We start from the raw sequence: 22546 nt of genomic DNA, 5'->3' as shown, positions 1-22546 counted from the left end.
GTTCTCTCTTTTCTTGTATATCAAAAAGGAGCAATATGTGATTTTGACTGGACATGGTTAAGTTTCCTCAGAATTTCATTTTTCTTTTTTCCTTCCTTTCTTAAATCAAGCTGCCACACACACACACACACACACACACACACACACACACACACACACACACACACACACACACACACACACACACACACACACACACACACACACACACACACACACACACACACACACAACCTATGGAAGATTTTCAGTGGCTGGAGTGGGTGGACCTAAACAAAACATGTAAATGAATACCATGCAAATTAACCTATTTGGCATAATTTTCATTTATTGTGGAATCTAGGTGTGTGTTTTAAAACAAGATATCTATCTATTCTCTGCAAATATAAGGTTGGTTTGTATGTACTGTATCACAGAGCTTGGGAACCTACGCCATCACTCAATATTTTCTTTTCCTCGCCTCTTCATTAAAGCTAACATCCTTTTCCTGTACCCCAGCAAGAAGGGAGCTGATAAAAGACTCAGTTCCTGCCTGGTGATAAGTTGAGTAGTCAGACAAAAATCACAAGTACTTTTTTCCCCTTCAATAAACCATGATCCCTTCCCCTTTGCACACACACAACTGTCTTTCTCCCCACCTCCATGTGTTTTTGGGCTCCACTCACAGGAACCCATTGCACACTGTCGTCTGACCTCTGACATTTCCATTGTAGCTCGGAGGGCTGACCACTTAGCTTCCGCTCTTTGTTACGAGTGTAATTCCCCCCTTCGAAGTTTCAGCTTAAGGAATGGTGCAAGGAGGATTGTAGGAACAACTCACTCTGAAGCGCAGAGAGGCATAAGCAGCTGAAAAGGATCTGCAATGATAGCTAAGATTTTACTCCTCTGTGGCACTATTGAGTTGGTGCAGTCAGATGTCAGATCAAGGTATCCCCATGGGCATAAGCCATGGGCACAAGATCACAGGATGCCAACAAACCCACAGCGGTCTTCCCTGCCTGAAGAACACTGGGAAAGAGAAGTTGGCAGTGAGGAAACCCCAAGCCAAGCTTCTGTCACTGCGATTGAGAGAGACAATTATGACGCTGGATACCATCCATCCAGAAATGGGTATGTATCAGCTGAAAAGAAATTAATTCTTTTATTTGGGAGAAGTGCTGAAATTGCACGTAGATCATAAGTAAGGGATGCAGGAATTGTATCCAAAAAGATGGCTAGAGATTCTGGATGTGTATTCTTGGAAGCAATGCTTCATAGAAGAAGCACCAAACTACAGCTATATATATATATATAGTCATCTTTTTCATCTTCTAACTTTCTTTAGAGATCAGAGGCAAACAAATGAATATTAAGAGTAATATGAGGAGTTCTCAAACTATTTCTTTCATGAGCCTCCTGAGAAGTATTAGAAGTCAGTGCACCAATTAATAAACTTTCTTTATCCATTATCCATATTTGCTTTATGTTCATTATTGAAATGATATTTTTGTAACACAGGGTAATGTTTATCTTCTCCAATTTGAGTGATCTTCGTGGGTGATATTGCACAAGTTCCATATTTCCAGCCAGCAGGCAGTTCATGTTCACGGAGGCTGATGTAGTCCAATGCATGAAGAGGATACGAAGTTGGGTGGGACGGCCATATTACAAACATGGATTGCCAAAGTGAATGCTATAGACCACCCATGGTCTGGTGACTGCCATTTGAGAACATTTGGTCTGGGTGACACCATATTCCCTTTGCATGCTTGCTGATGGCAAGGATTAATTTTTTCAGTGGATGAAAACACTTCTCTTACAGAAGCCCTTTAGAAGAGCTTGGAAAGGTGACGGTGTTTGGACTACAGTGGCCCTCCTAGGTAGGGAATTCTAGAGTGGCCGAACTCTCCCCTTTACAGCCGCATCCCTTTGCCAGAATGTCCATTGTGCTCTGAAATCTGCATGAACAGGTTTCCTGAGTCAGTTTTTAGAGGCCATTGCTCCACGTACACATTTCTTTCCAGGCACAGATTCATCTCTGGCACTTCTAGTGGAAAGGATGCATTTCTGAGTATGAGAGAATGGCTTTTTTTTTTTTTTTACACTCCTTGGAGCAGTGGTAGCTCCAGGAGTTTGTCCCTGAGCAACATGTCCTTATTGTCCACCTCTTCCTTGTGCTGACCCCTTTGTTTTGCCTCTCGGCCCAATCCCCACTGCACCAAGAGAAGAAGGATGGAGATATGAGCAGGCTGTAGCAACTCTGTGGTTCTTCTGCTCACTTGCATTGCTTACTGCAGGGGCCAAGTGCAGTTTGTGGACCATGTCCAGCCCATGGTGCTCCTTCTCTTGGCATCCTCACCCACCCACCCAAAAATTACTGTGAGGGAGGAAATGTTGACCTTCAGCTTCCAGAGGCCACAGCTAACACAGAAATGAGTAAGGGACTGTAGGATTTGTAGACCAAAACTTGAAGAGGAACAAGGTTGCTTCAAAATTTTACTGTCATTCTCCTGCTGGCCAGGGGAAATAGATATAGAGTGGATGAACAGGCCATCGATGATGAGATGAACAACAAGAGGGCCGGGAGGCTGTTGCAGCCAGAGATGAACCCCCTGCCAAAGTATGGGTGTTGGTAAGTGCCTGAGAATACTCAGCTCTGATACCCATCTTATAAGAAATCCCCCCTCCCTGCCAATGACAGAGGGTTCAGTATTGCAACAACTCCAAGAAAACAGTCCACAGACAGCTTGCTGGTTGAAAATATGGTACTTGTCCAGTATCACATATAGAGACTGTAGCAAGGTGATCAAGAATCTGGAATCAGTTTTTCCAAGTGGATGAGATGCCATCTCAGAAGCAGAGTGGCTAGAAAATCATGGTAGCAACAACAACACAGACCAATTTTTTTCCTATTCCCTAAGACCAAGAGGCACTAACTGAGCAAACCCCCATCCTCATATTTAGAAAAGACAAACCAGGTAAGAGAAAGTGCTGCTCTTTGTATGTGTTTGTGAGAGTTCCAAAGTCAGTGCATTTCAGAGATGCCCATACCATGGAAGTAGGTCTGATAAAATAGAAAAGGCTCAGTAGAAAGCATAATGAATTTTTATGGTAGTACCTCTTGGCAGCACTCTGCCTGGGATAACAGCACCAACATGGTTCTTTGCCCTGGCACCGCTTTGCGCTGTTAAAATTTCATTCCTTTTCATGTTTCCGTGAGCAACAGAACCTGAATCTCCCAAGGCCAACTCCAGTGTATTGTTGCTGTGGCCGTAACATTACCGACGTTCTCAGGAATGTCTGTGGTTTATGGAGTTCTTGGTGAACACATCTGGAGAGCACCCAGTTGGGGAAATCTACCCCATTGTGTTTGGTTGGGAATCCACAGGCCCTTGTTTCCTCTTTGGCTCTGTTGAACACTGGGGCCCCTCTGAGGGTTTGCCAGGCATTTAAGGACTCTCCAGATAGAGGGGGGGAGGGCAGACACAGAGTTTGGTCGCAAAAGCACTGACATGCAAGGAAAGGCATCTTTCCACATGAGGAGGATAAAAGCCCTAGGTTCCCGGTGCAGACTTTGCTGCAGCTCTTCAGAGCATGGAACATTTCATTTTAAAAGTAATTACTTGCCTTTATATTTATATCTCCAAGCCTGTCCTAATAGCTGGTTAAGCTTACATTAGAGTTTCAAAAAGTAGGCCTTTTCCCTTTCTCAAACCTAAGTAGAAGCATGAATTTCTGTATGCTGCAAGTTGCTGACCAACGGTACGTTTTCCTTCTGCCAGAAAACCTGAAACACAGCACAACAGAAGTACAGAAGCAAAAGATTAGTTTGTACTACAAAAATGTGTGGAACGGTCCTTGTTCAGTAACCATAATGTAATGCAGTTATGTCATAGCTATTTGGTAGAAAGATTCAACTGCAAATAACTGTGTCCTGAGTATTGTCTATCTGGAAAACCCTGAAAAGGGTTGTCATAAGCCATTGACTGGTATTATACAAAACATAACAAGTTTTAACCAAAAACCTAAGTTTCTGTTAAATATCGGCGCAGTATGTATGCTGTTCCTAATATAGCCATTTTTTATGGAGCTCTGATGGTGTGATTTCTGAGATCTGCAACTGCTTATAGTACTGTGTGAAGTTTCTTGATATTGTTCCCAAAACCCCAATGACTACAGGGACTCAGAAGTGTGTTTCTTCCAGAGGTGAGATGTTTCGATGGCCAGGTCTTTCTACTTTGTTAGTTTTTCCAATTCTTTTCAACTCTGGCATCCCCTGAAATTGCAATGTCAATGATCCAGACATTTCTTCTTCTTTTTCTTTCTTTCTTTCTTTCTTTCTTTCTTTCTTTCTTTCTTTCTTTCTTTCTTTCTTTCTTTCTTTCTTTCTTTCTTTCTTTATTTATTTATTTATTTATTTATTTATTTATTTATTTATTTATTTATTTATTTCATTTATACCCTGCCTATCTAGTCAGTTGTGACCACTCTAGGCAGCTTACAACATACACTATAAAATTAAACATATGACATATCACATAACATAATTTGCATTAAAAAATAAAATACAATTTTCCCAAAGATGGCGAGAAACAGGGTTTATTATAGCAGAAAGGAAAAAAGAATAATTAGGTATTAGCTGGAAAGGGGGAAGGCCTGCCTGAACATCCATGTTTTCAGTTGTTTCTTTAAAATACCCAGCAAGGGAGGTGGTAAGTTGTTCCATAGGCGAGCAGCCACTGCCAAGAAAGCCCGGTTTCTTGTTTTTTCCTTCCGGGCCTCCCTCAGCGTCAGGCTCCTCAGCCTCACCTCCTGACTCATACAGGTGACATGGGTAGAACTGGGTGGGAGTAAGCGTTCTGCCAAGTATCGAGGCCCTAAACCATTTAGGGCTTTAAACGTAAGCGTCAAAACTTTGAAGTCAACGCGGAACCGAATGGGCAGCCAATGCAGTGCGGCCAGAATAGGAGAGATGTGATGGTATCTTCGCGCTCCACTTAGGAGTCTGGCCACTGCATTCTGCACCACTTGGAGTTTCCGCATCAGTCTCAAAGGTAGCCCCACATAGAGCGCATTGCAGTGGTCTAATCTTGAGATTACAAGCGCGTGGACCAAGGTGGTGAGCACCCCTACATCGAGATAGGGTCGCAGCCAGGCTATCCGCCAGAGATGAAAAAAGGCAGTGCGGACCACCGACGCCACCTGAGTCTCCATGGAGAGCGCAGGGTCCAGATGGATCCCCAGACTGCAAATCCCACTCTTTGCGGTGAGGGTCACCCCCCCAAACGAGAGGGAGTCACCCAAGCCGCCAACAGTGGGGGCACCCACCCTCACGACCTCCGTCTTGTCCGGGTTCAGCCTCAACCCATTCTCCTGCATCCACTCCAGTACAGTCCCCAGGCAGCGCTGGAGGGACAGGACGGCATCACCTGCAGTTGGTGAAAAGGAGATGTAGAGCTGGGTGTCATCCGCACATTGATGACACGATGCCCCACATCCACTGATGACTCCACCCAACAGCCTCATAAAGATATTAAATAGCATTGGGGAGATAATCGACCCCTGTGGAACCCCACGATTGAGGCTCCACGGGGCCGAGACACTCTCCCCAAGCTATACTCTCTGGGGATGGTCCTCCAAGAAGGAATGGAGCCAGGCAAGCGCCGGGCCACGAATTCCTAGCTTGGAGAGCCTCCCCAGGAGGATACCGTGGTCGACAGTATCAAAGGCCACCAAGATGTCGAGAAGGTCTAACAGAGAATTTTTTCCCCTGTCAGCCTCCCTCAATAGGTCTCTGTTCCATGGCGCAGCCTGAAGCCAGACTGAAATGGATCCAGGGCATCCGTTTCTTCCAAGAGAGCTTGAAGCTGATCGGCCACCACCCTCTCCACCACTTTGCTCATGAAAGAAACATTGGCGGCATTCTTCTTCTTCTTCTTCTTCTTCTTCTTCTTCTTCTTCTTCTTCTTCTTCTTCATCATCATCATCATCATCATCATCATCATCATCAACATCATCATCATTATCATTAGTAACCGTGGTCTGAGTCCTGTTGTTGTTGCTAACTGAAGCCAATGAGCAATGTGCACAATCCAGGCACTTGACTGGCTTCTTATTAATTAGCTTCAATTAGCCATTGCAACGCCCATATTTTTGCTCATGTATGTGTGTAAAAACCAACAAAATTCTGGCCAGTAATTAGTAACAAATCACTTTCAAAATATAAACTCTGGATTTGGCAAGAGCTCTGCCACTCAGTTATTAAAACTGTAACATGCATAGCTAGAGAGCTCTGATGATAATAACAGCTCTGAAGAAGTTGGTTGTAGCCTACAAAACCTATGCCAAAATAAATTTGTTTGTCTTGAAGGTGCCACAATACTTCTGTTTCTGATTGGTTTGTTAATCTGAAACAGCTACCTCTCTGGTGATGCAAAAGGTACATGTCTATAGTTGCATCAGTGTCACAAACAGGGTATTATATTGGTAATATTATTTCCATTCAATAATGCTGGGATTACCAGACTCCCATGTAGTCCAACAGCTTGCATAACTCTTATGCTCCCAAAATGTTACAAAGCATAAACACACAGAGAGAGAACAATTCTCTCTTTGGGGTTCTCTTCCATATTGTTGACAATCTTTTCATACAGTACTGTGTGTGGTAATAAATTTTAAAGGTCCTTAAGACCTTCTGATCTAGAGGCTGAAGCAGAGATGTTGTGTTTGGGGGCTAGTAGACCACTTTGATGACATCAGTGTTGAACTCATGGAGTTCTGGGTGGCCAGGGACACAGCATTTATTGAATATTTATTTACTGATTTGATAGATAGATAGATAGATAGATAGATAGATAGATAGATAGATAGATAGATAGATAGATAGATAGATAGATAGATAGATAGATAGATAGATAGATAGATAGATAGATAGATAGATAGATAGGACGGACGGACGAGAGAGAGAGAGAGAGAGAGAGAGAGAGAGAGAGAGAGAGAGAGATCCATGTGCAACCACAGTCATGCTGCTCAGACCTGTGTAATTCAAGGAGGTGGTGTTCTTCAAGCATGCATATGATGAGTGAGAAATCAAACCACTTGGTGATGCTCACTTGGCTTCACTTGATGATGAATTGGGTCGTTTGCAGTGTTGACATTCAAATTATGATGCCTGAGTGGCTGAGCTAATTCCTTCCGAAGTGTTTAAGCATGGCTGGTGCACCTGCCAAGCTCCCAAGGCTGGACTGGAATTGTTCAGCCTCCAAAAAAAGGATTTGGACTTTCTCCCTCAGCCCGACCACAACAATGGCAGGGAAGCTATTGTATTCAAAGAAATGTTGGTATAGGGCGCCATGGAATTAGTAGTACAAACCCAGTCCTGAATATGTCATTATTTGACTAGGCCAGCTGGTCAAACATGTGGCCAAATGCCTTGCAAGTTAAACAGATAGTAGTACTGTTATAAATGCATGCTACAAGACTCATTCAGGGTCTGCTGAAATGTTATAGATAGCCTGTCATAGGAGATGAAATCCATTATGATTCACTGAAATGTGATTTATGCAGAACTTCCTGGCTGACAAAGTAGATTTACCCACATAGCATGTGTTGGGCTCCAGAAGACCAACCACCAAACCAAAGCAAGCTAATTTATAAACAATATGAGATGAGAAAAGAGCTTGTTGTGACAATTTGATGCTTTTCCCTATTAAAGAATCCACTCTGCTAATGATGAATTATCTGTAATGTATTATTTGACTCTTAGCCAGCCTGGGTCTAGCTTTGTCTCTAGTGGACAACTTTCTGACATAGGATACATTGGGAGGTGTTGGAGTCGTTTTATTTCTGTGAAGACACACATGTCAAGAATCCTACTATCTATGCCAGCTGAGGTATCCTTACTGCAGTCTGGCCATTTGTTATACACCTACATACAGAAGATACATATCTCCAGATGCTAAGAAATTATGATTATTGCCTTTAAAAGGGAGAAGATTCTTAAAATAAAAGTAGCCTTTGAGAATGAAGTTAAAGGAAGAAAGAGATTGCAGAGATCACTCCAAATGCATGGTGCCTCTGCCTTTTCTAAACACCCTGATCATCATCAGGCTAGGGTATGAGACATTATTTAAGGGACTCTGCTCTCAATTTCTCCCTTGGCATTACTTGTGGATGATCATCGCAGATGTGTGGTGGTTATCGTGGCAGCAGCTACAGAAAGTGTGCCGTGAGGTGTCTCATTAAGCAATCAAGATATGTGCAAGAAGGGTCCTGTTAATTCAAAATTAATTGTAGTAAGCTTTCAAGTGGAATGCTCCACTTTCTCTGGACTGAGGTGCTCTGCCCTACTCGCCCTGGGGATTATTCAAGGCCTTTTTGACTGGCCAAACGTCTCTGATGTTCTACAGGTAACTGTGCACTGCCATCCAACATTGCCAGTTGCCATGGACATTAGTTGCAGTAATTACGGCTCAGTGAGGATGACAAAAAAGAGCCATGCTCAACATCGGTTTCTCAGTACATGCACACACCTCAGGAAAAGGGAGTGTGTAGCCTTCACATGGTGGCGGTGATCTAACTGTGGCTTTCAGACATTTCCCAACACGAATGCACTCATTGCACTGAAGAAATGGCCCCAAGGGCAGACATGAGAATCAAATCAGAGGAAACAATTCAGTCACCAGATGGAGACCTCCACCAGCTATATAAAAATAAATACCAGTCTTTCGCCGTTTTCCCATACAAAGTCTTATACAGTATCACACTAGTTGCCGTCGTCTCACAGCAGGTGGTTCCATCTCTGTCTGGTGGAAGTCTGCTATTTCCATCAGTTTTCCTGTGGGGGGAGGTTTGGTGGCTTAATCTAGCTATAAGGAAGATTTTTAAAAACATCTCTGTGATGTAACCGGATACAGGGTGGATCAAGAGCAGGAAATCCTAGAAGATTTCTGTCTCCTGTACATTTATTTAACACTGTAATATGTGTCGGTGCAGCTTGTTAATTTTAGATTCTGAGTTTAATTTATGCATATTTTTGCACTTCTATGCTACCCTTCCACCATAATTTCCTCATCCCATCTAACTTGAAGAAAAGTTCTGGATAATTCAACAGAATGTACGCTATTGTGTGTGGTGTCGTGGACTGAGTGGAGTAAGGCTCAGGAGACCCAGGTTCAAATCTCCCCCTGGCCACGGAAACTCACTGAGGGGAGTGGAACTGGTAAATCCACTCCTTTAAAATCCCACTTGCCTCCAAATCCTCCTATGGGTCACTATAAATGGGCTCTGACCTGATGGCAAATAGCACACCGTTTTAATGGGACCCAATAAAGGTATCATCCACTTATGAATTCTGAGTTTTCTTCTTACAGAGCAACAGGTCTACCTTCACTTTTTGAAAATGACTTGATTTATATATGAACTGATTTTTTAAAATTAATGTGCTTCCTCATAGTTGATAATCCCAAACAGCATACAACAAAAGACACTAAACATAACACAAATTTAAGAAAAATAATACAAATGATGATATTATAACTAATGATTCAAACCAGAGGAGTTCCTAACTCAGGAAGAGGCCAAGGCAAATATATGAGTTTTTAAAGGCCTCCTTAAAGGTCTACAGTGTTGAAGCCTGGGTGGGATGGATAGGAACGAAGTTCTATAAACAGGGGAGAAATGCTACTGCAAACTCCCTATAGTGCACGCACATTCACTGAAGCAAGATTCACAGAATTAGAAGGAAGGCTGTGCATGGGACTCCGGATCCCATCTGCATACTAACTTGGAGTTTTGGATTCGGGCCTAATTTGACCCAGCAAAATGCAAACCCTCTAGTCAGGAGGGTTTGGATTTCGCTGATGGATTTCCTGGTACAGATTTTTGCTGATGGCTTTCCAAATATGGAGAACTCCCATTCACATGAATGGGGGGATACACAAATTGCTGTCATGTTGGCGATCCGATTCACTTCAACCTGAGAATTTTGTCAAGATGAGAGATCACAGACAGGATTAACTATGCCAAACCATAGCCAAACAGCCTTTCGGGTTTTGAAGGTGGGAGCATCAGTTTATAAAGTGCAGCTCCTTCCCCTTTGTCACCATCTTCTGTTTGCTGGCTTTGCAACTTGTCTCTTAAAAATGTTAATCCTCTTAATAATGAATTTCCCCCAGTGCAATCTAAATCTACATCAGGACTGGGTCAGGATACTTCACTTCAGTCAAGAGCATGTCTAGGTTGATACAAATAGTTCCGATACGAACTTGCCATATGGCCAAAGTTGGGGGGCAGTCCTAATAAGGGGTCTCTTTTGTCTAAATTCTCTCAGAAGCAGGATTCTACAAATCCACTCACCAGGTTGCCAAGGACGGCAATCTGCCCAACACAAAAAATTCTCCATCCCCACAGTTTTCTAGTAATTGTAGAGAACTCAAGGACAGAATTTGCCTCCTTTGAGAAAAGAGGTGCTTCTTTTTACCTCAAAGATCTGTCCTGTGTGACGAAATCAGTGGCCACCAATAGTATTGGCTGGCAACTATATCAGATAAGTGTGTGCAATTTTTTTCTTCAAAACAGCCTACAGCTAGTGTCAGTGTTCTAGTAACACAATCCTGCCAATGGGACATCAGTACAGTACTTTGGATTTTGCCAGAAGATAAATGTTTAGTCATGAAAGTAACACACCTCCCTCAGGGGAAATGCATAGTCTGAACATAACGAAAGGTCATGGAAACAGAATATGGGGATACTTCACACCAGGATTTCAGAAGGGGTGCTCCTCTGCCTAGTTGTGAGCTGCAGATGCCAAAAATTTTCTCTTTGGATTGTTATAATTTCTACTCTGAGCAATCCAGTAGTACATACTTTCACATCTTGTGTTGTCTGGCTTCTTGTGTTTATTTGGCTTTTAAGAAACCATTATCTAAGACAGACTTAAAGCTGGCCCAGAACATTTAGTGGCCTGAAACAACAAACACAATGGTGCTCTTCCATTCCCTGCTTTTTACAAGCTACTCCCCTCAGTCATATATGCAGCTTCTCATTTCTGACTTGTGATAATAAATGGAGCCTGCAGGAACTCTCCAAAGTGTGGAAGGACATGAAAGCAATACAAAAATCTCCATTGCTCCCATACAAGGGGAAGTCAGAACAATGCCCAGCCATAATTGCTTGTTTGTTTTGCTTGATTGTCCCGGAAAACATTCAAAGCTCCATCAAGCCCCCTTGTTTTGCACTGTCTGGTTTATGGCATACATGCTGGAAACAGTCTTTCCATCAAAAAGCTTATAGACATGGGGATAATTACCTTACATTATTTGCACTCAATACTCTCTCCTTTTCTTGGTTACTAGTTCTGAATCTTTTTTACACTTCTCAACAAGTAAACAAAATGCCCCTGAACCTGAGATAAGCATTACTGTAAGTAGCAAACATACATTATTTTCTGCCATTATAACCCTGGAATAGGGACATGGTGGCGCTGTGGGCTAAACCACAGAAGCCTGTGCTGCAGGGTCAGAAGACCAGCAGTCGTAAGATCGAATCCACGCGACGGAGTGAGTGCCTGTCGCTTGTCTCAGCTCCCGCCAACCTAGCGGTTCGAAAGCATGCAAATGCGAGTAGGGATAAATAGGGACCACCTTGGATAAATAGGGTAGATAAATAGGGACCACCTTGGTGGGAAGGTAACAGCGTTCCGTGTCTAAGTCGCACTGGCCATGTGACCATGGAAGATTGTCTTCGGACAAAAAACGCTGGATCTATGGCTTGAAGAGCGGGATGAGCGCCGCCCCCTAGAGTCGAACATGACTGGACAAAATAAATTGTCAAGGGGAACCTTTACCTTTACCTATAACCCTGGAAATCAAAGGTGATCTGAGTGAAGAATATCTTTTAATTCTAGAATCCCCACCCCCTTTATTGGGCCCCACTATTGTTTCTTGTCAAACAGACTTTGGGAAAAATGAAAGTCTGTTCAAGCTCTTATTACAATATACTACAAGACAATAAGAGTTTGGAAAAGTTACATTTCCTGCAAAGTGCCAGCTCCGTGAGTCTTACTACACCTTCTAGTTCCTCGATCAATTTTGCCTTGAGAGTTTCTGAAAACGACACCATCTTCTTGTCTCCAGGCTTGAAAGACTTCTTCTTCTTTTGTTGCTTCAATTCAAACTACTGCTAAACCGTGTCCTTGCCAATCACTTTGTTTTGTTAAACTTTATGGTTTTCTATTCACTCCTTCCAAAACTCTGCTCAGCTCTTATATTGTATTCCACCAGAATAATTGTAAGTGACCTACTTTTTGGTTCACTTCACTCTCCTCTTACTTTGCTCTTATATTCTTGCTGCAGCTTGCTTTGGGTCCCCCTCCCCCTTTAGAACTGCACCAAAACCTCCTCTTTCTGGTTCCCCTTTGCTAGTCTCAGTGTGCTCAACTTATATAAGTTTGTTAAATCAGCATCTTCCCGTTTCCTGATATTTTGTGGGCATAACCTGAGACCTGTGATGTCATAGGAGGCAGGCCCTTGTATAACAGTTTTGAGTGTGTGTGTGTGCACATGTGCATGCAAGACAATGAGACAAAGACTGCACATTTGCTAAACTACCTTATAGGGCAAGATTGGTTAAAATCCTGTTGCATTGTTACACATGCATTTGGCAAATGGCATAAAACTTAGTTGCTTCTAGCTGGAAATTAACAAGTCACTGCTGGGGTTCTAGGGAATTTAGAGCACTTGATAATCCCAGTGGTTGCTCTTTAATTGTCAGCTAGAAGTGAATGAATGCTGTGCTATCATTTGCTTTCTGCATGCATAGCAAAGCAACAGGATATCTGCCATTATTTGTAGTTTCTTTCTTTTTTTGCCCCCCATCTGTGATACTCGCATATATGTTGCAGTGCCTTGTTTTTAAATGGCACCTAAAAAAATAAAATCTGTTGGAAATTGAAATTATTTGGCCTTCCTGTCTTACTATGAATTCTCCTGGGCTGGTATGGCAAAGATTTAAAAAAAAACTAGTGATTGCTGTAATTTCTTTAGCATTGGCCTCGTCCCAGTTACAGAGAAAGTAAGGATTGATGCATTTAGAAGACAATGTTTAATTCATGCAAACTGTGTCTACAAACATCCTTGTACATAGTTAATGCAAAGAGAGCCTGAAAGATAAGTGCAAGCGTTACACCAATAGGGCCTTCCACTGAGCACAGATGAAAGCTAAAAGCAACCTATTTAATGAATTCTGTAGTGCTCTCCCATTGTGGTGGTGATAATGACCATTAAGAAAGAACCAAAGATACTTTGAGGAAAGAGAAAGCATTTTATCATTCCATTAATCCAGTGCAAGGGAAGTTTTGGACTCATCTTAGAAATCAAAAAACCATTGTGGTCTGCCATTAATGACCTCTGCTTCCCATAAAGCTTCTGAATTGGCTGCTTCTGACTTCAGTTTCCCAGATGGATTATTTCACAAATAGTGTAGGGAAGGAGTTCAACTAGGTAGTAAAGCATCTGCTTTACATTTATTCCACTAAGCAACAGGATTTCAGCCCATGTGTTCTTCATGGACTCCAGCAGATACTCTTCAACTTTGCTTTAAGAAGTTTTATTCGATTTTCCAGATTTGAACCAGCATCAGAAAGCATAGGTTTTGTCCTCCCAAAATGGTTGGAAAGCTTTGTCTAAGTCCAATGTTCCTCTATGGTTGGAGTTGACTTGCCTAACACTCCTTTTCAATGGGTTGCTTTAGGATCCAAATACAGTTTTTTTATTTAATTGCAGCTTCCCCTGCTGCAATTAACTTTTTAATTGCAGCTTCCCCTGCAATTTCTGTGGCCAGGGAACCTTAAAGTTATTTTCAATAACTTTGTAATCCATATGATCATGCTAAATTAACACTATGGGATATTTCTGTTTTGAAGCTTGAGACAACCTTTTTGGTAAAAGAAGTGAATTGAGTATAGGACTGATGCATTAGATAAATTAACAGGATCAGATGGATGCTTCCCGGCATTTTCAGCATGGTGATGATATATCATTTACCTGCTGATGCCCAGTAACAATATTTGCAACATCTTTTGGTGTCTCTGTGTGGGCCATCATCAGCTTCTGGGTGTTTGGTAACTTCTGTGTGACTGAAGGTATTAATGGCATCCTCAGAAACAACAAAATAAGCAAGTGTTGTTTACAGGTCTTGTAGGGAAATAATGCATTTGATGCAAATCCACTCAGAATGGAATGAAGAATTCAAATGATGTATAAGGATGGGAAAATTTCCTCTAGATTTAAAATTGCACTTAGTGCACCAAAAACAAATGATCTGGATGTTGTGACACTGCTATATTTTAGGATGTGGCTAAATGTGGGTAGCCTAATGTGGATATTGCATCTTTGATGCATATGATGACATCTGGTGGCAGAGAATGTACTGTGTGCAGAAGTGCTTCGTTTTATCTGTTTCAAATCTTGCATCCTTCAGTGAAAGCCAGTGGCTGACTGTGGAGTCGATCTTTTTTGGGAAGACCAGAGAAAAACGTATCTCTCTTCAATTCCTCCCACCATGTGTAATTGTATGCACCTCTCTCAAGTCTTCTACTGCTTTTCCAGGACTAGGAACAGCTTTAGAGATAGTCTGTGCTTAGAAGAGGAAAATCCTTGACTAATGAAAGCATCTGTGCTTTCTTACCTCCTAGCTTGCTTTGTTTCATGATTGATGTTCAGGACTTAAGCAGAGGCATCTTAGAAGGCTGATTTTACAAACCCAAGAAAACTGCCTCTGTTTATCTCTCAGCAGCTTTGTTGTGCTTTTGGCTCTAAGGCTCCTCCAATGTCTGCTCCTGGCCTGACCTAAACAAGGGTAGGCATTGTAATTTTACCCCATAAAAGTGCTGCTCCAGACCCTTGTTTATTTGGGTTGCCCTTTTCCAGCTACACAATATCCCTTTTGAGGTACGGTAACCAGACTCATTAAAGTCTGGCTACATTGTGACCCTTGGTTTCAGTTTCTTTCATTGCTTTCTTCCCCCAAGTGTGCTGATGGCTAGGTTTTCCACTCTCCCTCCCTACCCCACCTTCCTTGTTGGGCTGACCTCATCTCCCACTTCTGTGTTTTAAGTATTTTCCCATTGTTTCTGTGGCTCTGGCCTCAAAGCTAAAACTTTCCCATGTATGGACATTATCAGAGCTTTAGTTCCTCTGTTCCCACTCCAAGATATAAGAGGAGGGTGGCGGCAGCCGCTGCAGTGCCGTCCAGCCATTCTTTTAGATGCTGTAGGCTCGTTCTCCACCCCCAAGACAACCACCATCTTATTTCAATGCAAATCTTCCTAAAACAGCCCAGTGAAAAAGGTCGCTTGACCTTTCTGAATTCCCTCTGTGACGCTGGAGGCATTGTGTAAAATTTTATGTTTTATGGGGTTGTTTACTCACCTGCTCTTTTAAGAGAAAGGAGTATTTATATCAGCACAATGGGAAGGAACAACCTGCCCCCTCCCAGATGTGAAAGAACTCCTTTGCCAATATAGATGGCAAACTGTGCCAACACATTTCTGCGTGTAGAACAAGACAGGAGGCCTCTTACTATAATGTTTTGTTCCATTGCAAAGCTGCGCCACTGCCTTTCTGATATCTGCAAAACCCAAACACAGGGCAAGCAGAGTCATTGCCAAATTTTACTCCCAAAAATGAAGACTCAATGGATGAAGACAATGGATGGCTGGCTCAGAGGTGGTCCTATAACAGATTTAGGGATGGAGTCAAGATGGCACGTGAAGAGTTGTGAGCAGAATGAGCTCAGTGGACGAGCACATGCTTTGCACAGAGAAGGTTCTAAGTTTAGCCTTAGCAACTGACTGATCGGTTGATCTAATCCAATTGCCGATTTCTGCTAATGTAAGTGAAATGGTATGAGTCATGAATGATGGGAAATTGCTGCCAATTAATGAGATGCCATTGGCATGCCCCAGAACAGAACCAGCATCTTGTTGATAAGCAGTTTGCCAGCACAGCTTATACTATTTCAGTCATGCAAATATACTTCAGTTGTTGGATTCTGGTTACTGAATTCGAATAGAACAGAACTTAAGTAAAGGTAAAGGTCCCCCTGGCATTTAGTCCAGTTGTGTCTGACTCTAGGTGGCAGTGCTCATCCCCATCTCCAAGCCACAGAGCCATCGTTTGTCTGAAGACAGTTTTTGTGGTCATGTGGCCAGCGCGACTAGACACAGAACACAATTGCTTTCCCATCGAGGTTGTACCTATTTATCTACTTGCATTTTTACATGGTTTCGAACTCCTAGGTTGGCAGGAACTGGAACAAGTGATGGGAGCTCACTCTGTTGTGTGAATTCGATCTTATGACTGCTGATCTTCTGACCTTGCAGCACAGAGAGGCTTCTGCGGTTTAACCCGCAGCGCCACCACATCTGTTTAGAACAGAACTTGCTGAAATACAAAATGCAATTACGATGCCACAATGAAACAATTGATAAAGACATCAGAATACATATCCAAGATAATGCAGCAGATGATGGTAAAGGGATTCACTTTAAGTCCAGTGAGAGGTGTAGGAGCATTTAAAATGTTTTTAAAACCCTTGGCAAAATTGAAGGGTCCTCTCCTGGTGTGGAAGAGGCCAGAAAGCAGGCATTAGGTGAGCTTCTCTGCAGAGGGCATTCCATAGGTAGGATGCCACCACTGAGAGATTCTCCATTTCTACCCAAAGCTACCTGCCCTGGTGTCTGTGGCAGAGCCATCTGGAGGAGGACCTTGGCTAAGGACATATCAGGTCCTAATCTGGAAAGAACTAGAACAGCTTCTTACCTAAAAGATCTGCAGCCACTTAGTGCTGAGTGGCTTTTCCTAATATGTTGACTTTGCACCTGTTCTTGAACCCCATCATTGCTGACTATTGGCCATGGTGACTGGCTGGGGCTAGTCACTTGGAGCAGTGGTTCCCAAGCTTAGGTCCCCAGATAATTCTTGGACTGCAACTCCCAGAAACCTCGGCCAGCACAGTTAGTGGTGAAGGCTTCTGGGAATTGTAATCCAAGAACATCCGGGGACCCAAGGCTGGGAACCACTGATCTAGAGGGTACCAGATCAGGAAATAAGTTTGTAATCAAAACTTGGCTAGTGAACCAATGGACCAGTTATGTATATGGCAACCTCCTGTGTCCTTATGGGCTAGTCCAAAATCTGACAGGGCAGACATAGAGCCAAGGCACAGTCTTGCTGGTTATAGCTGGAGTTTAGAAAAGCTACTTTTTTTGGACTAGTTGGATTGTTACTATATCCCGGCAACTGGTAGCACACAGTCACTCAGATCACAGGTATATCTGGGCAAAAGCTGGAATTATCTGGTCTCCCACACCTATAGGGCACAGTTTTTATGTGCGGCCAGCAAAACACCACATGGTTAACATCACTATCCATGTTATCTATATCAGGCTCACCTACAGAAGTGTAGAAACCACAGACAAAGGTACACAGGCAAGGTTTGTATGCCTATTAAAATGAGGGCCTCCTGTTGTGCTGCAGACAGAAAGGATCAGGGACAGCTTTTCCCAGCATAGCTACAGCCTCTGCTGCACTCATTAGAGGCGCAGAGGATCTGTTTGTGGAAACGATGTGTGTCTGCTTATAATAATTGGTGTCTGCTTTCATACTTCCTTCCTGCATTTCCCGCTTCTGACCTAGGAACTGGTGCTCCTCTGTTCGGTCCCGGCTGGTCACGTACACAGCTGTATGCCAGACAGAGAAATATATCATAAAGTCACAGCAGCCATGTCCAAATGGGACGCCAGATTGCCAGAAGATCATGTAAGTATGTCAGCCCTTCTTCCTAACGAGATCTCACGCTTGCTTTCAGGTCTAGTCTACCTTTGAGGATGGACGCTGGTTTACATCAAGCAGTCCAAATGTCATGTTTTCCCTAATAGTATCTCAAAGACGGTGGTCTCCAGAGCTCCCTGGGTCAAGGGAATGTCTCTGAAATCAAGCTAAGTGTAACAGGAATGCCTAGCCTGCCTACATTACAAATCCTAATGTTGCATAGGGCACTGTGATGGAGGGCCCATGGAAACACAAAAAGGTGTTTGTTATGTTGTTACAATCAGGCAAGCCCAACTTTGCTAAGTTTCATTAACCGCAACACTGACCCCACAAATGTATTCAAACTAGATATTTTAGTTGTAGCCAGAAAGGAAAGAGTAGTCAGTGCAGATTGAGATAATCTAGCAGGACAGCAGATTTGGTTGAGTCCTGCGTCACACTGCCAAATGTTATCCACAGGGAATTTCAGCAGGGAGGCCAACTGTCTCTCAACTAGAACATGGATTTTTGTTTACCAGGATTTCCAGAGGCAAAATACTATGGTTTTCCTCTGCTAACTCTATATTGGTTTGGGCAATACGGGGAGGGGGCAATGATCTTTAGGCACCTCTGCAGGAATCCCAGTACACCTGTCACCCCACAGGTGTACTGGGGACAAGCACCTTGTCACCCCACAAGAGATTTGTGTTTGTGTGTGTGTGTTTTAAGATGGAAGAAAATGTTTGTTTGAAAATGTCCTCTGCAGTAGATACTAGAGGGTATGAACTGATGACAAACTGGGCTGTGGATGCCATGAGGCTTGCAACACCCCCCCACCCCCACCCCAGTTAGCATGATGCCTTTAGGTACTGGGGAGATATTAGTTTGGCATTATACACATGAATGCATACTCTTTTCCTTAGAGGATGCTGTTTAAATCTAAAGAACTCCACATTCAATTTCAGTAGTAAATTTTCATTCAAACTGCAATTTTTGCAAGTTTACACTTATTTAAATCAGTTCTTCATGAGATGATTGAGGATAAGAAAAGGTAGGTTTCAAGATTTGGGTCTTGGCTAAAGCTTCTCATACAGTCACCATAGGTTAGATCGACATGTTTCTTGATCCAGGAGCCAGGAAATCAATATTTTTAATATCTGAGATTTTGCTTACCTGCTGTTGTTTTTTCACATCTCTAGGTACAGAGCAGCTCTCAAGCCGGTCTACCAGGTAAAACAAAAAGTTGTGAGCTCTCTGTATTGGAAGTGCTGTCCTGGCTACATTGGCAAGGACTGTGAACACCACGGTAAGAAAGGCCTTAAGGCACATAAATGCTGCGGCGAGACACAACAGTAGGGATATCCTATAGAACAGTGACTTTCAACCTTGCGTAACCTTGGACTGCAATACCCAGAAGTCTTCACCACTAGCTGTGCTGGTTAGGTTTCCTGGGAGTTGCAGTCCAAGAACATCTGGGTCGCCCAAGGCTGGGAACCACTGTTGTAGAATATACTGTGACATATTAGAGACTGCGCATAGCTTGTTACAGAATCAGCCAGAGCATCAGACCTATCTGTTAGCCCAAGGACCTTTTTGACATTACCTTTGCTGTACAGGACCACCACTTTTTCTTGTGTTGCCCTGTCCACATGGGAGAAGTATTTAATATGGCTTCTTCCCATGCCAAATGTTATCCAAGTGTTCTGAAAAGAGTAATTCTGGCAAGGAAAACACAGTGTTGCAGTCTTTATCCATATGGTATTTTAGCTGAAGCACAAGAAGTAAACGTGGCATAAAATTAAACTCTGATTCCAGAAGGGGTCTCTGTAGATTGTACATCTGCAAAGAACTACGCGGCTGATTGTGTGATGCGCTGAGATTGCTAGTCTAGCAGTTGCCAAGAAACTGGGCTAGGATGAAGAAAATCCCCAGTTCAAATGTTGCCTTTACCATGCACATCCCTGAAGGCCATGGGACCCTAAGAGCCATGAATGGAAGGAAGAGGACTTCAAGATCTCCTCCCCTTTGTACCCAGTTGCAGCTCTGAAAAGCCTCTGTGGAGCATTCAGGATTCAACAGCCTGGGCTATGAAATGTGAAGTGGAGGATTGGTTAAAAAACGAGAAGAGGAGGGAAAAGATAGAAGGGGAACTCCACCTGTTGGTTTGTTTTGGGGTGTGATTCCTTGCTCCCACTACAGCACCCCCAAGCATAGCCCACACTGTTACGGAGGAAGCTCCAACAATGGAGAGTCTTTTGAGGGCAGCAGAGGTGGACGAAGATGACAAACCTTTTTTGTGAACACCTTTTCTTCACATGATCCAAAGTTAACTGATCTCAGCTTGAACTGTTCTGTGTGTGCAATATGGAGACACAACTGATTTCCCATAGAAATTGGTAATCAGGGTGATCAAAATAACTGTGAAGTGGTCTAAGTGATAAAGGCATTCATATAAACTCTAAGCAATGTGATTTATAGATGAAGGGTTATGATGCACCAGCATGTCTAGCAGAAACTGATTAATATCTGGGATGTTTTATGAGTGAAATATTTTATTTAAATGAAACAGGACTTTTTGTCTGAATTGAGCTGTAAAAAGTTCAAGGAAAATCACTGATTTATCAAATTTTGTTTACAGAGCCGAATTTCTTGCCGGCATCCGCTGATCAGCTAGGAAGCTGGGAAGAAGACAGAGAAACATTCTCAAGCCAAAGTAGAGTTAAATTGAGTGTATCATCCTACAATTACAATATCATGTCCTGATCTTGCTTTTTATTAAATCTTAAGTTTATAATTCTCTATGGAATCTCTACATCCTATTACTAGATGGAATATTTCTGCCAGTATAGAAGATCAAGTTGTGCTTGCTATAAGGAATGCCTTCAAACAATGGTGGTGGTGGTGATGATAATTTTATATGCTAATTTCTTTACGCAGCTCAAAATAATGAAAAGCACAAAATAAAACCACCTTTAAAATGGTAGTAGTTGTAGAAGGGATAGCTATTTTAGTCTGTGCAAGCATTATAAAGACATTTTTAAAATAGTTTTTACTTAAAATGGTAGAATGATAATAAAATCAGCAATACCAAAAACACCAGGATCCAGAAAACTAGCAAAGCTCTGCACCGAACAAGTCTTCACTTTTCCCCTAAATACCAAAGAACCTGAACATTTCGGGGCATCACCCAAATATTAGGAAGGGTGTTGCCTGTCTGTGATAGACTTTAGGAAAGAGACAAGAAATTGCTCATCTTACTTGAGTAAAACTCCCCACAGAAACTTTACTTGTAAACCTATTGTTGCCCATTTCAATTGCATTTCTGAAACCAAGGGGTGGATCCTTGTTATGTCACAGAGGCAGGGCGGGTAAGAGCTGGAAGGGAAACAAGAACGACAAACTCACAAATACCTTTGTGTTGAGCCCCCGAGCTGTGGGGCTAACTGGGCATGAGTGGAGATGAGTGTCCAACTTTTAAAAGTACCTCACACACAAAAAACAAACCGTTTCCTCCTCCAGTGCAGCTCACTGGATTTTTTGAAACTTCATCCAATGTGCTGAGGGCTGTAAGAATTGGCACCTGACAGCATGGAGGCTAAATCTAGTCCACAATAGCTTCCTGTCTAGTGTCCAGATTATTTCTGAATTTACCTCTGCTCTTCTTCAAATGCATACAATTAAACCGCATGTAAGGACAAGGTCATTCAGACGGTGGATCTAGACCTTTGGAACATTCTTCCCAGGGAAATATACATGTCCATGTAATTGCCGAGTCTTCAAGAGATTCTTGAAGACATTCCTAATCCAGACAGTGTTTAGCTGTTCTTAATGTGCCGTTGTTTTAGAACATATTATTCCCTTTGTAAAAGAATAATGATATGATAGGGCATGTTTGCATGTATGTGCATGCTTAGATGTGCGCATATATGGGTGAGTATTTGAGAGGTCCAAATGGCATATGTGTGCAAAATTTCCTACTTAACATCTACCATGGGGCCAGAAGCACTTCCCATCCCACTGTAAATGCAATACAATACCTCCAGGTGGTGTCCTCGGCTCCATAGTAGAAGGGGGGGGCAGGGGAAGAGAACCTAGCACACAGGTAGAATAGCTCTACCTGCTGTGTCTCTTGACCCTTTGGGTCTCAGGAACTGTAGTGCTGAATTAGGCCCTGCCATTGAAAAAAAAATTGCACTGATACTGGAGAAGGGCCAAAGTTATATCTGGAGGAATTAAATCAGCTCCAGCATCCAAATCAGAATGAATCCAAGAGACTTGGTGTGCAAAGGGTCTTGAAAATCATTCACATTGGGTGGTCAAGTGACTTACGTTCTCCTCTCATGTCCCCTGGCCCACGCCCATTTCTCTGTGGTTGATGGTAATTGTTTTTGTTAACTGAGATGTTTTAAACTGCATTAACATGACATCTGATTTAATTACCGTTATTTATTTATAATTTATTGGCTTTTGAAAGTAAAGAGTGTTCAAGTTGTTTCTAACTTATACTGCAAACCACCTTGGCTCCCAGTTTCTGGGAGAAATGCAGGGTAAAAAAATTAAATGCTTATTTATGGGCAGCTGATCTGGCATGCCATCAAAGGGCAGTGAATGATGATTCAGTTTGCCTGTATTATGTCTTTACTGCCAAGAAGGGTGAGGTATTTCTGGCAGTTTCCACCTCATGCACCAACCTCACCTGGCTGACCTCGGGTCCTGGGTTGGAGCGGGTGCCGTGTGCTGTTCTGCTTCAGTCAGCA

General features: G+C 42.7%; 1 protein-coding gene across 4 annotated transcripts in view; it reads left to right on the top strand.

Annotated features, from left to right (window-relative positions):
- The first annotated feature begins 212 nt into the window (after positions 1-212).
- The window catches only part of MMRN2 (multimerin 2), a 30007-nt gene continuing 7673 nt past the window's right edge, over positions 213-22546 (top strand). For all 4 annotated transcript variants that reach the window (XM_072995084.2, XM_020805951.3, XM_078390975.1 and 1 more), the window contains exons 1-4: positions 213-1110; positions 17676-17798; positions 18989-19095; positions 20428-20502. In XM_072995084.2, the coding sequence (XP_072851185.2) occupies positions 863-1110; positions 17676-17798; positions 18989-19095; positions 20428-20502 (553 nt within the window). In that variant the 5' untranslated portion in view covers positions 213-862. The remainder of the gene's footprint in view (positions 1111-17675; positions 17799-18988; positions 19096-20427; positions 20503-22546) is intronic.

This window comes from Pogona vitticeps, chromosome 3 (assembly GCF_051106095.1).
Source record: "Pogona vitticeps strain Pit_001003342236 chromosome 3, PviZW2.1, whole genome shotgun sequence".
NCBI classification, from domain to species: Eukaryota; Metazoa; Chordata; class Lepidosauria; order Squamata; family Agamidae; genus Pogona; species Pogona vitticeps.
This window is presented reverse-complemented; position numbering and strand designations above follow the sequence as displayed.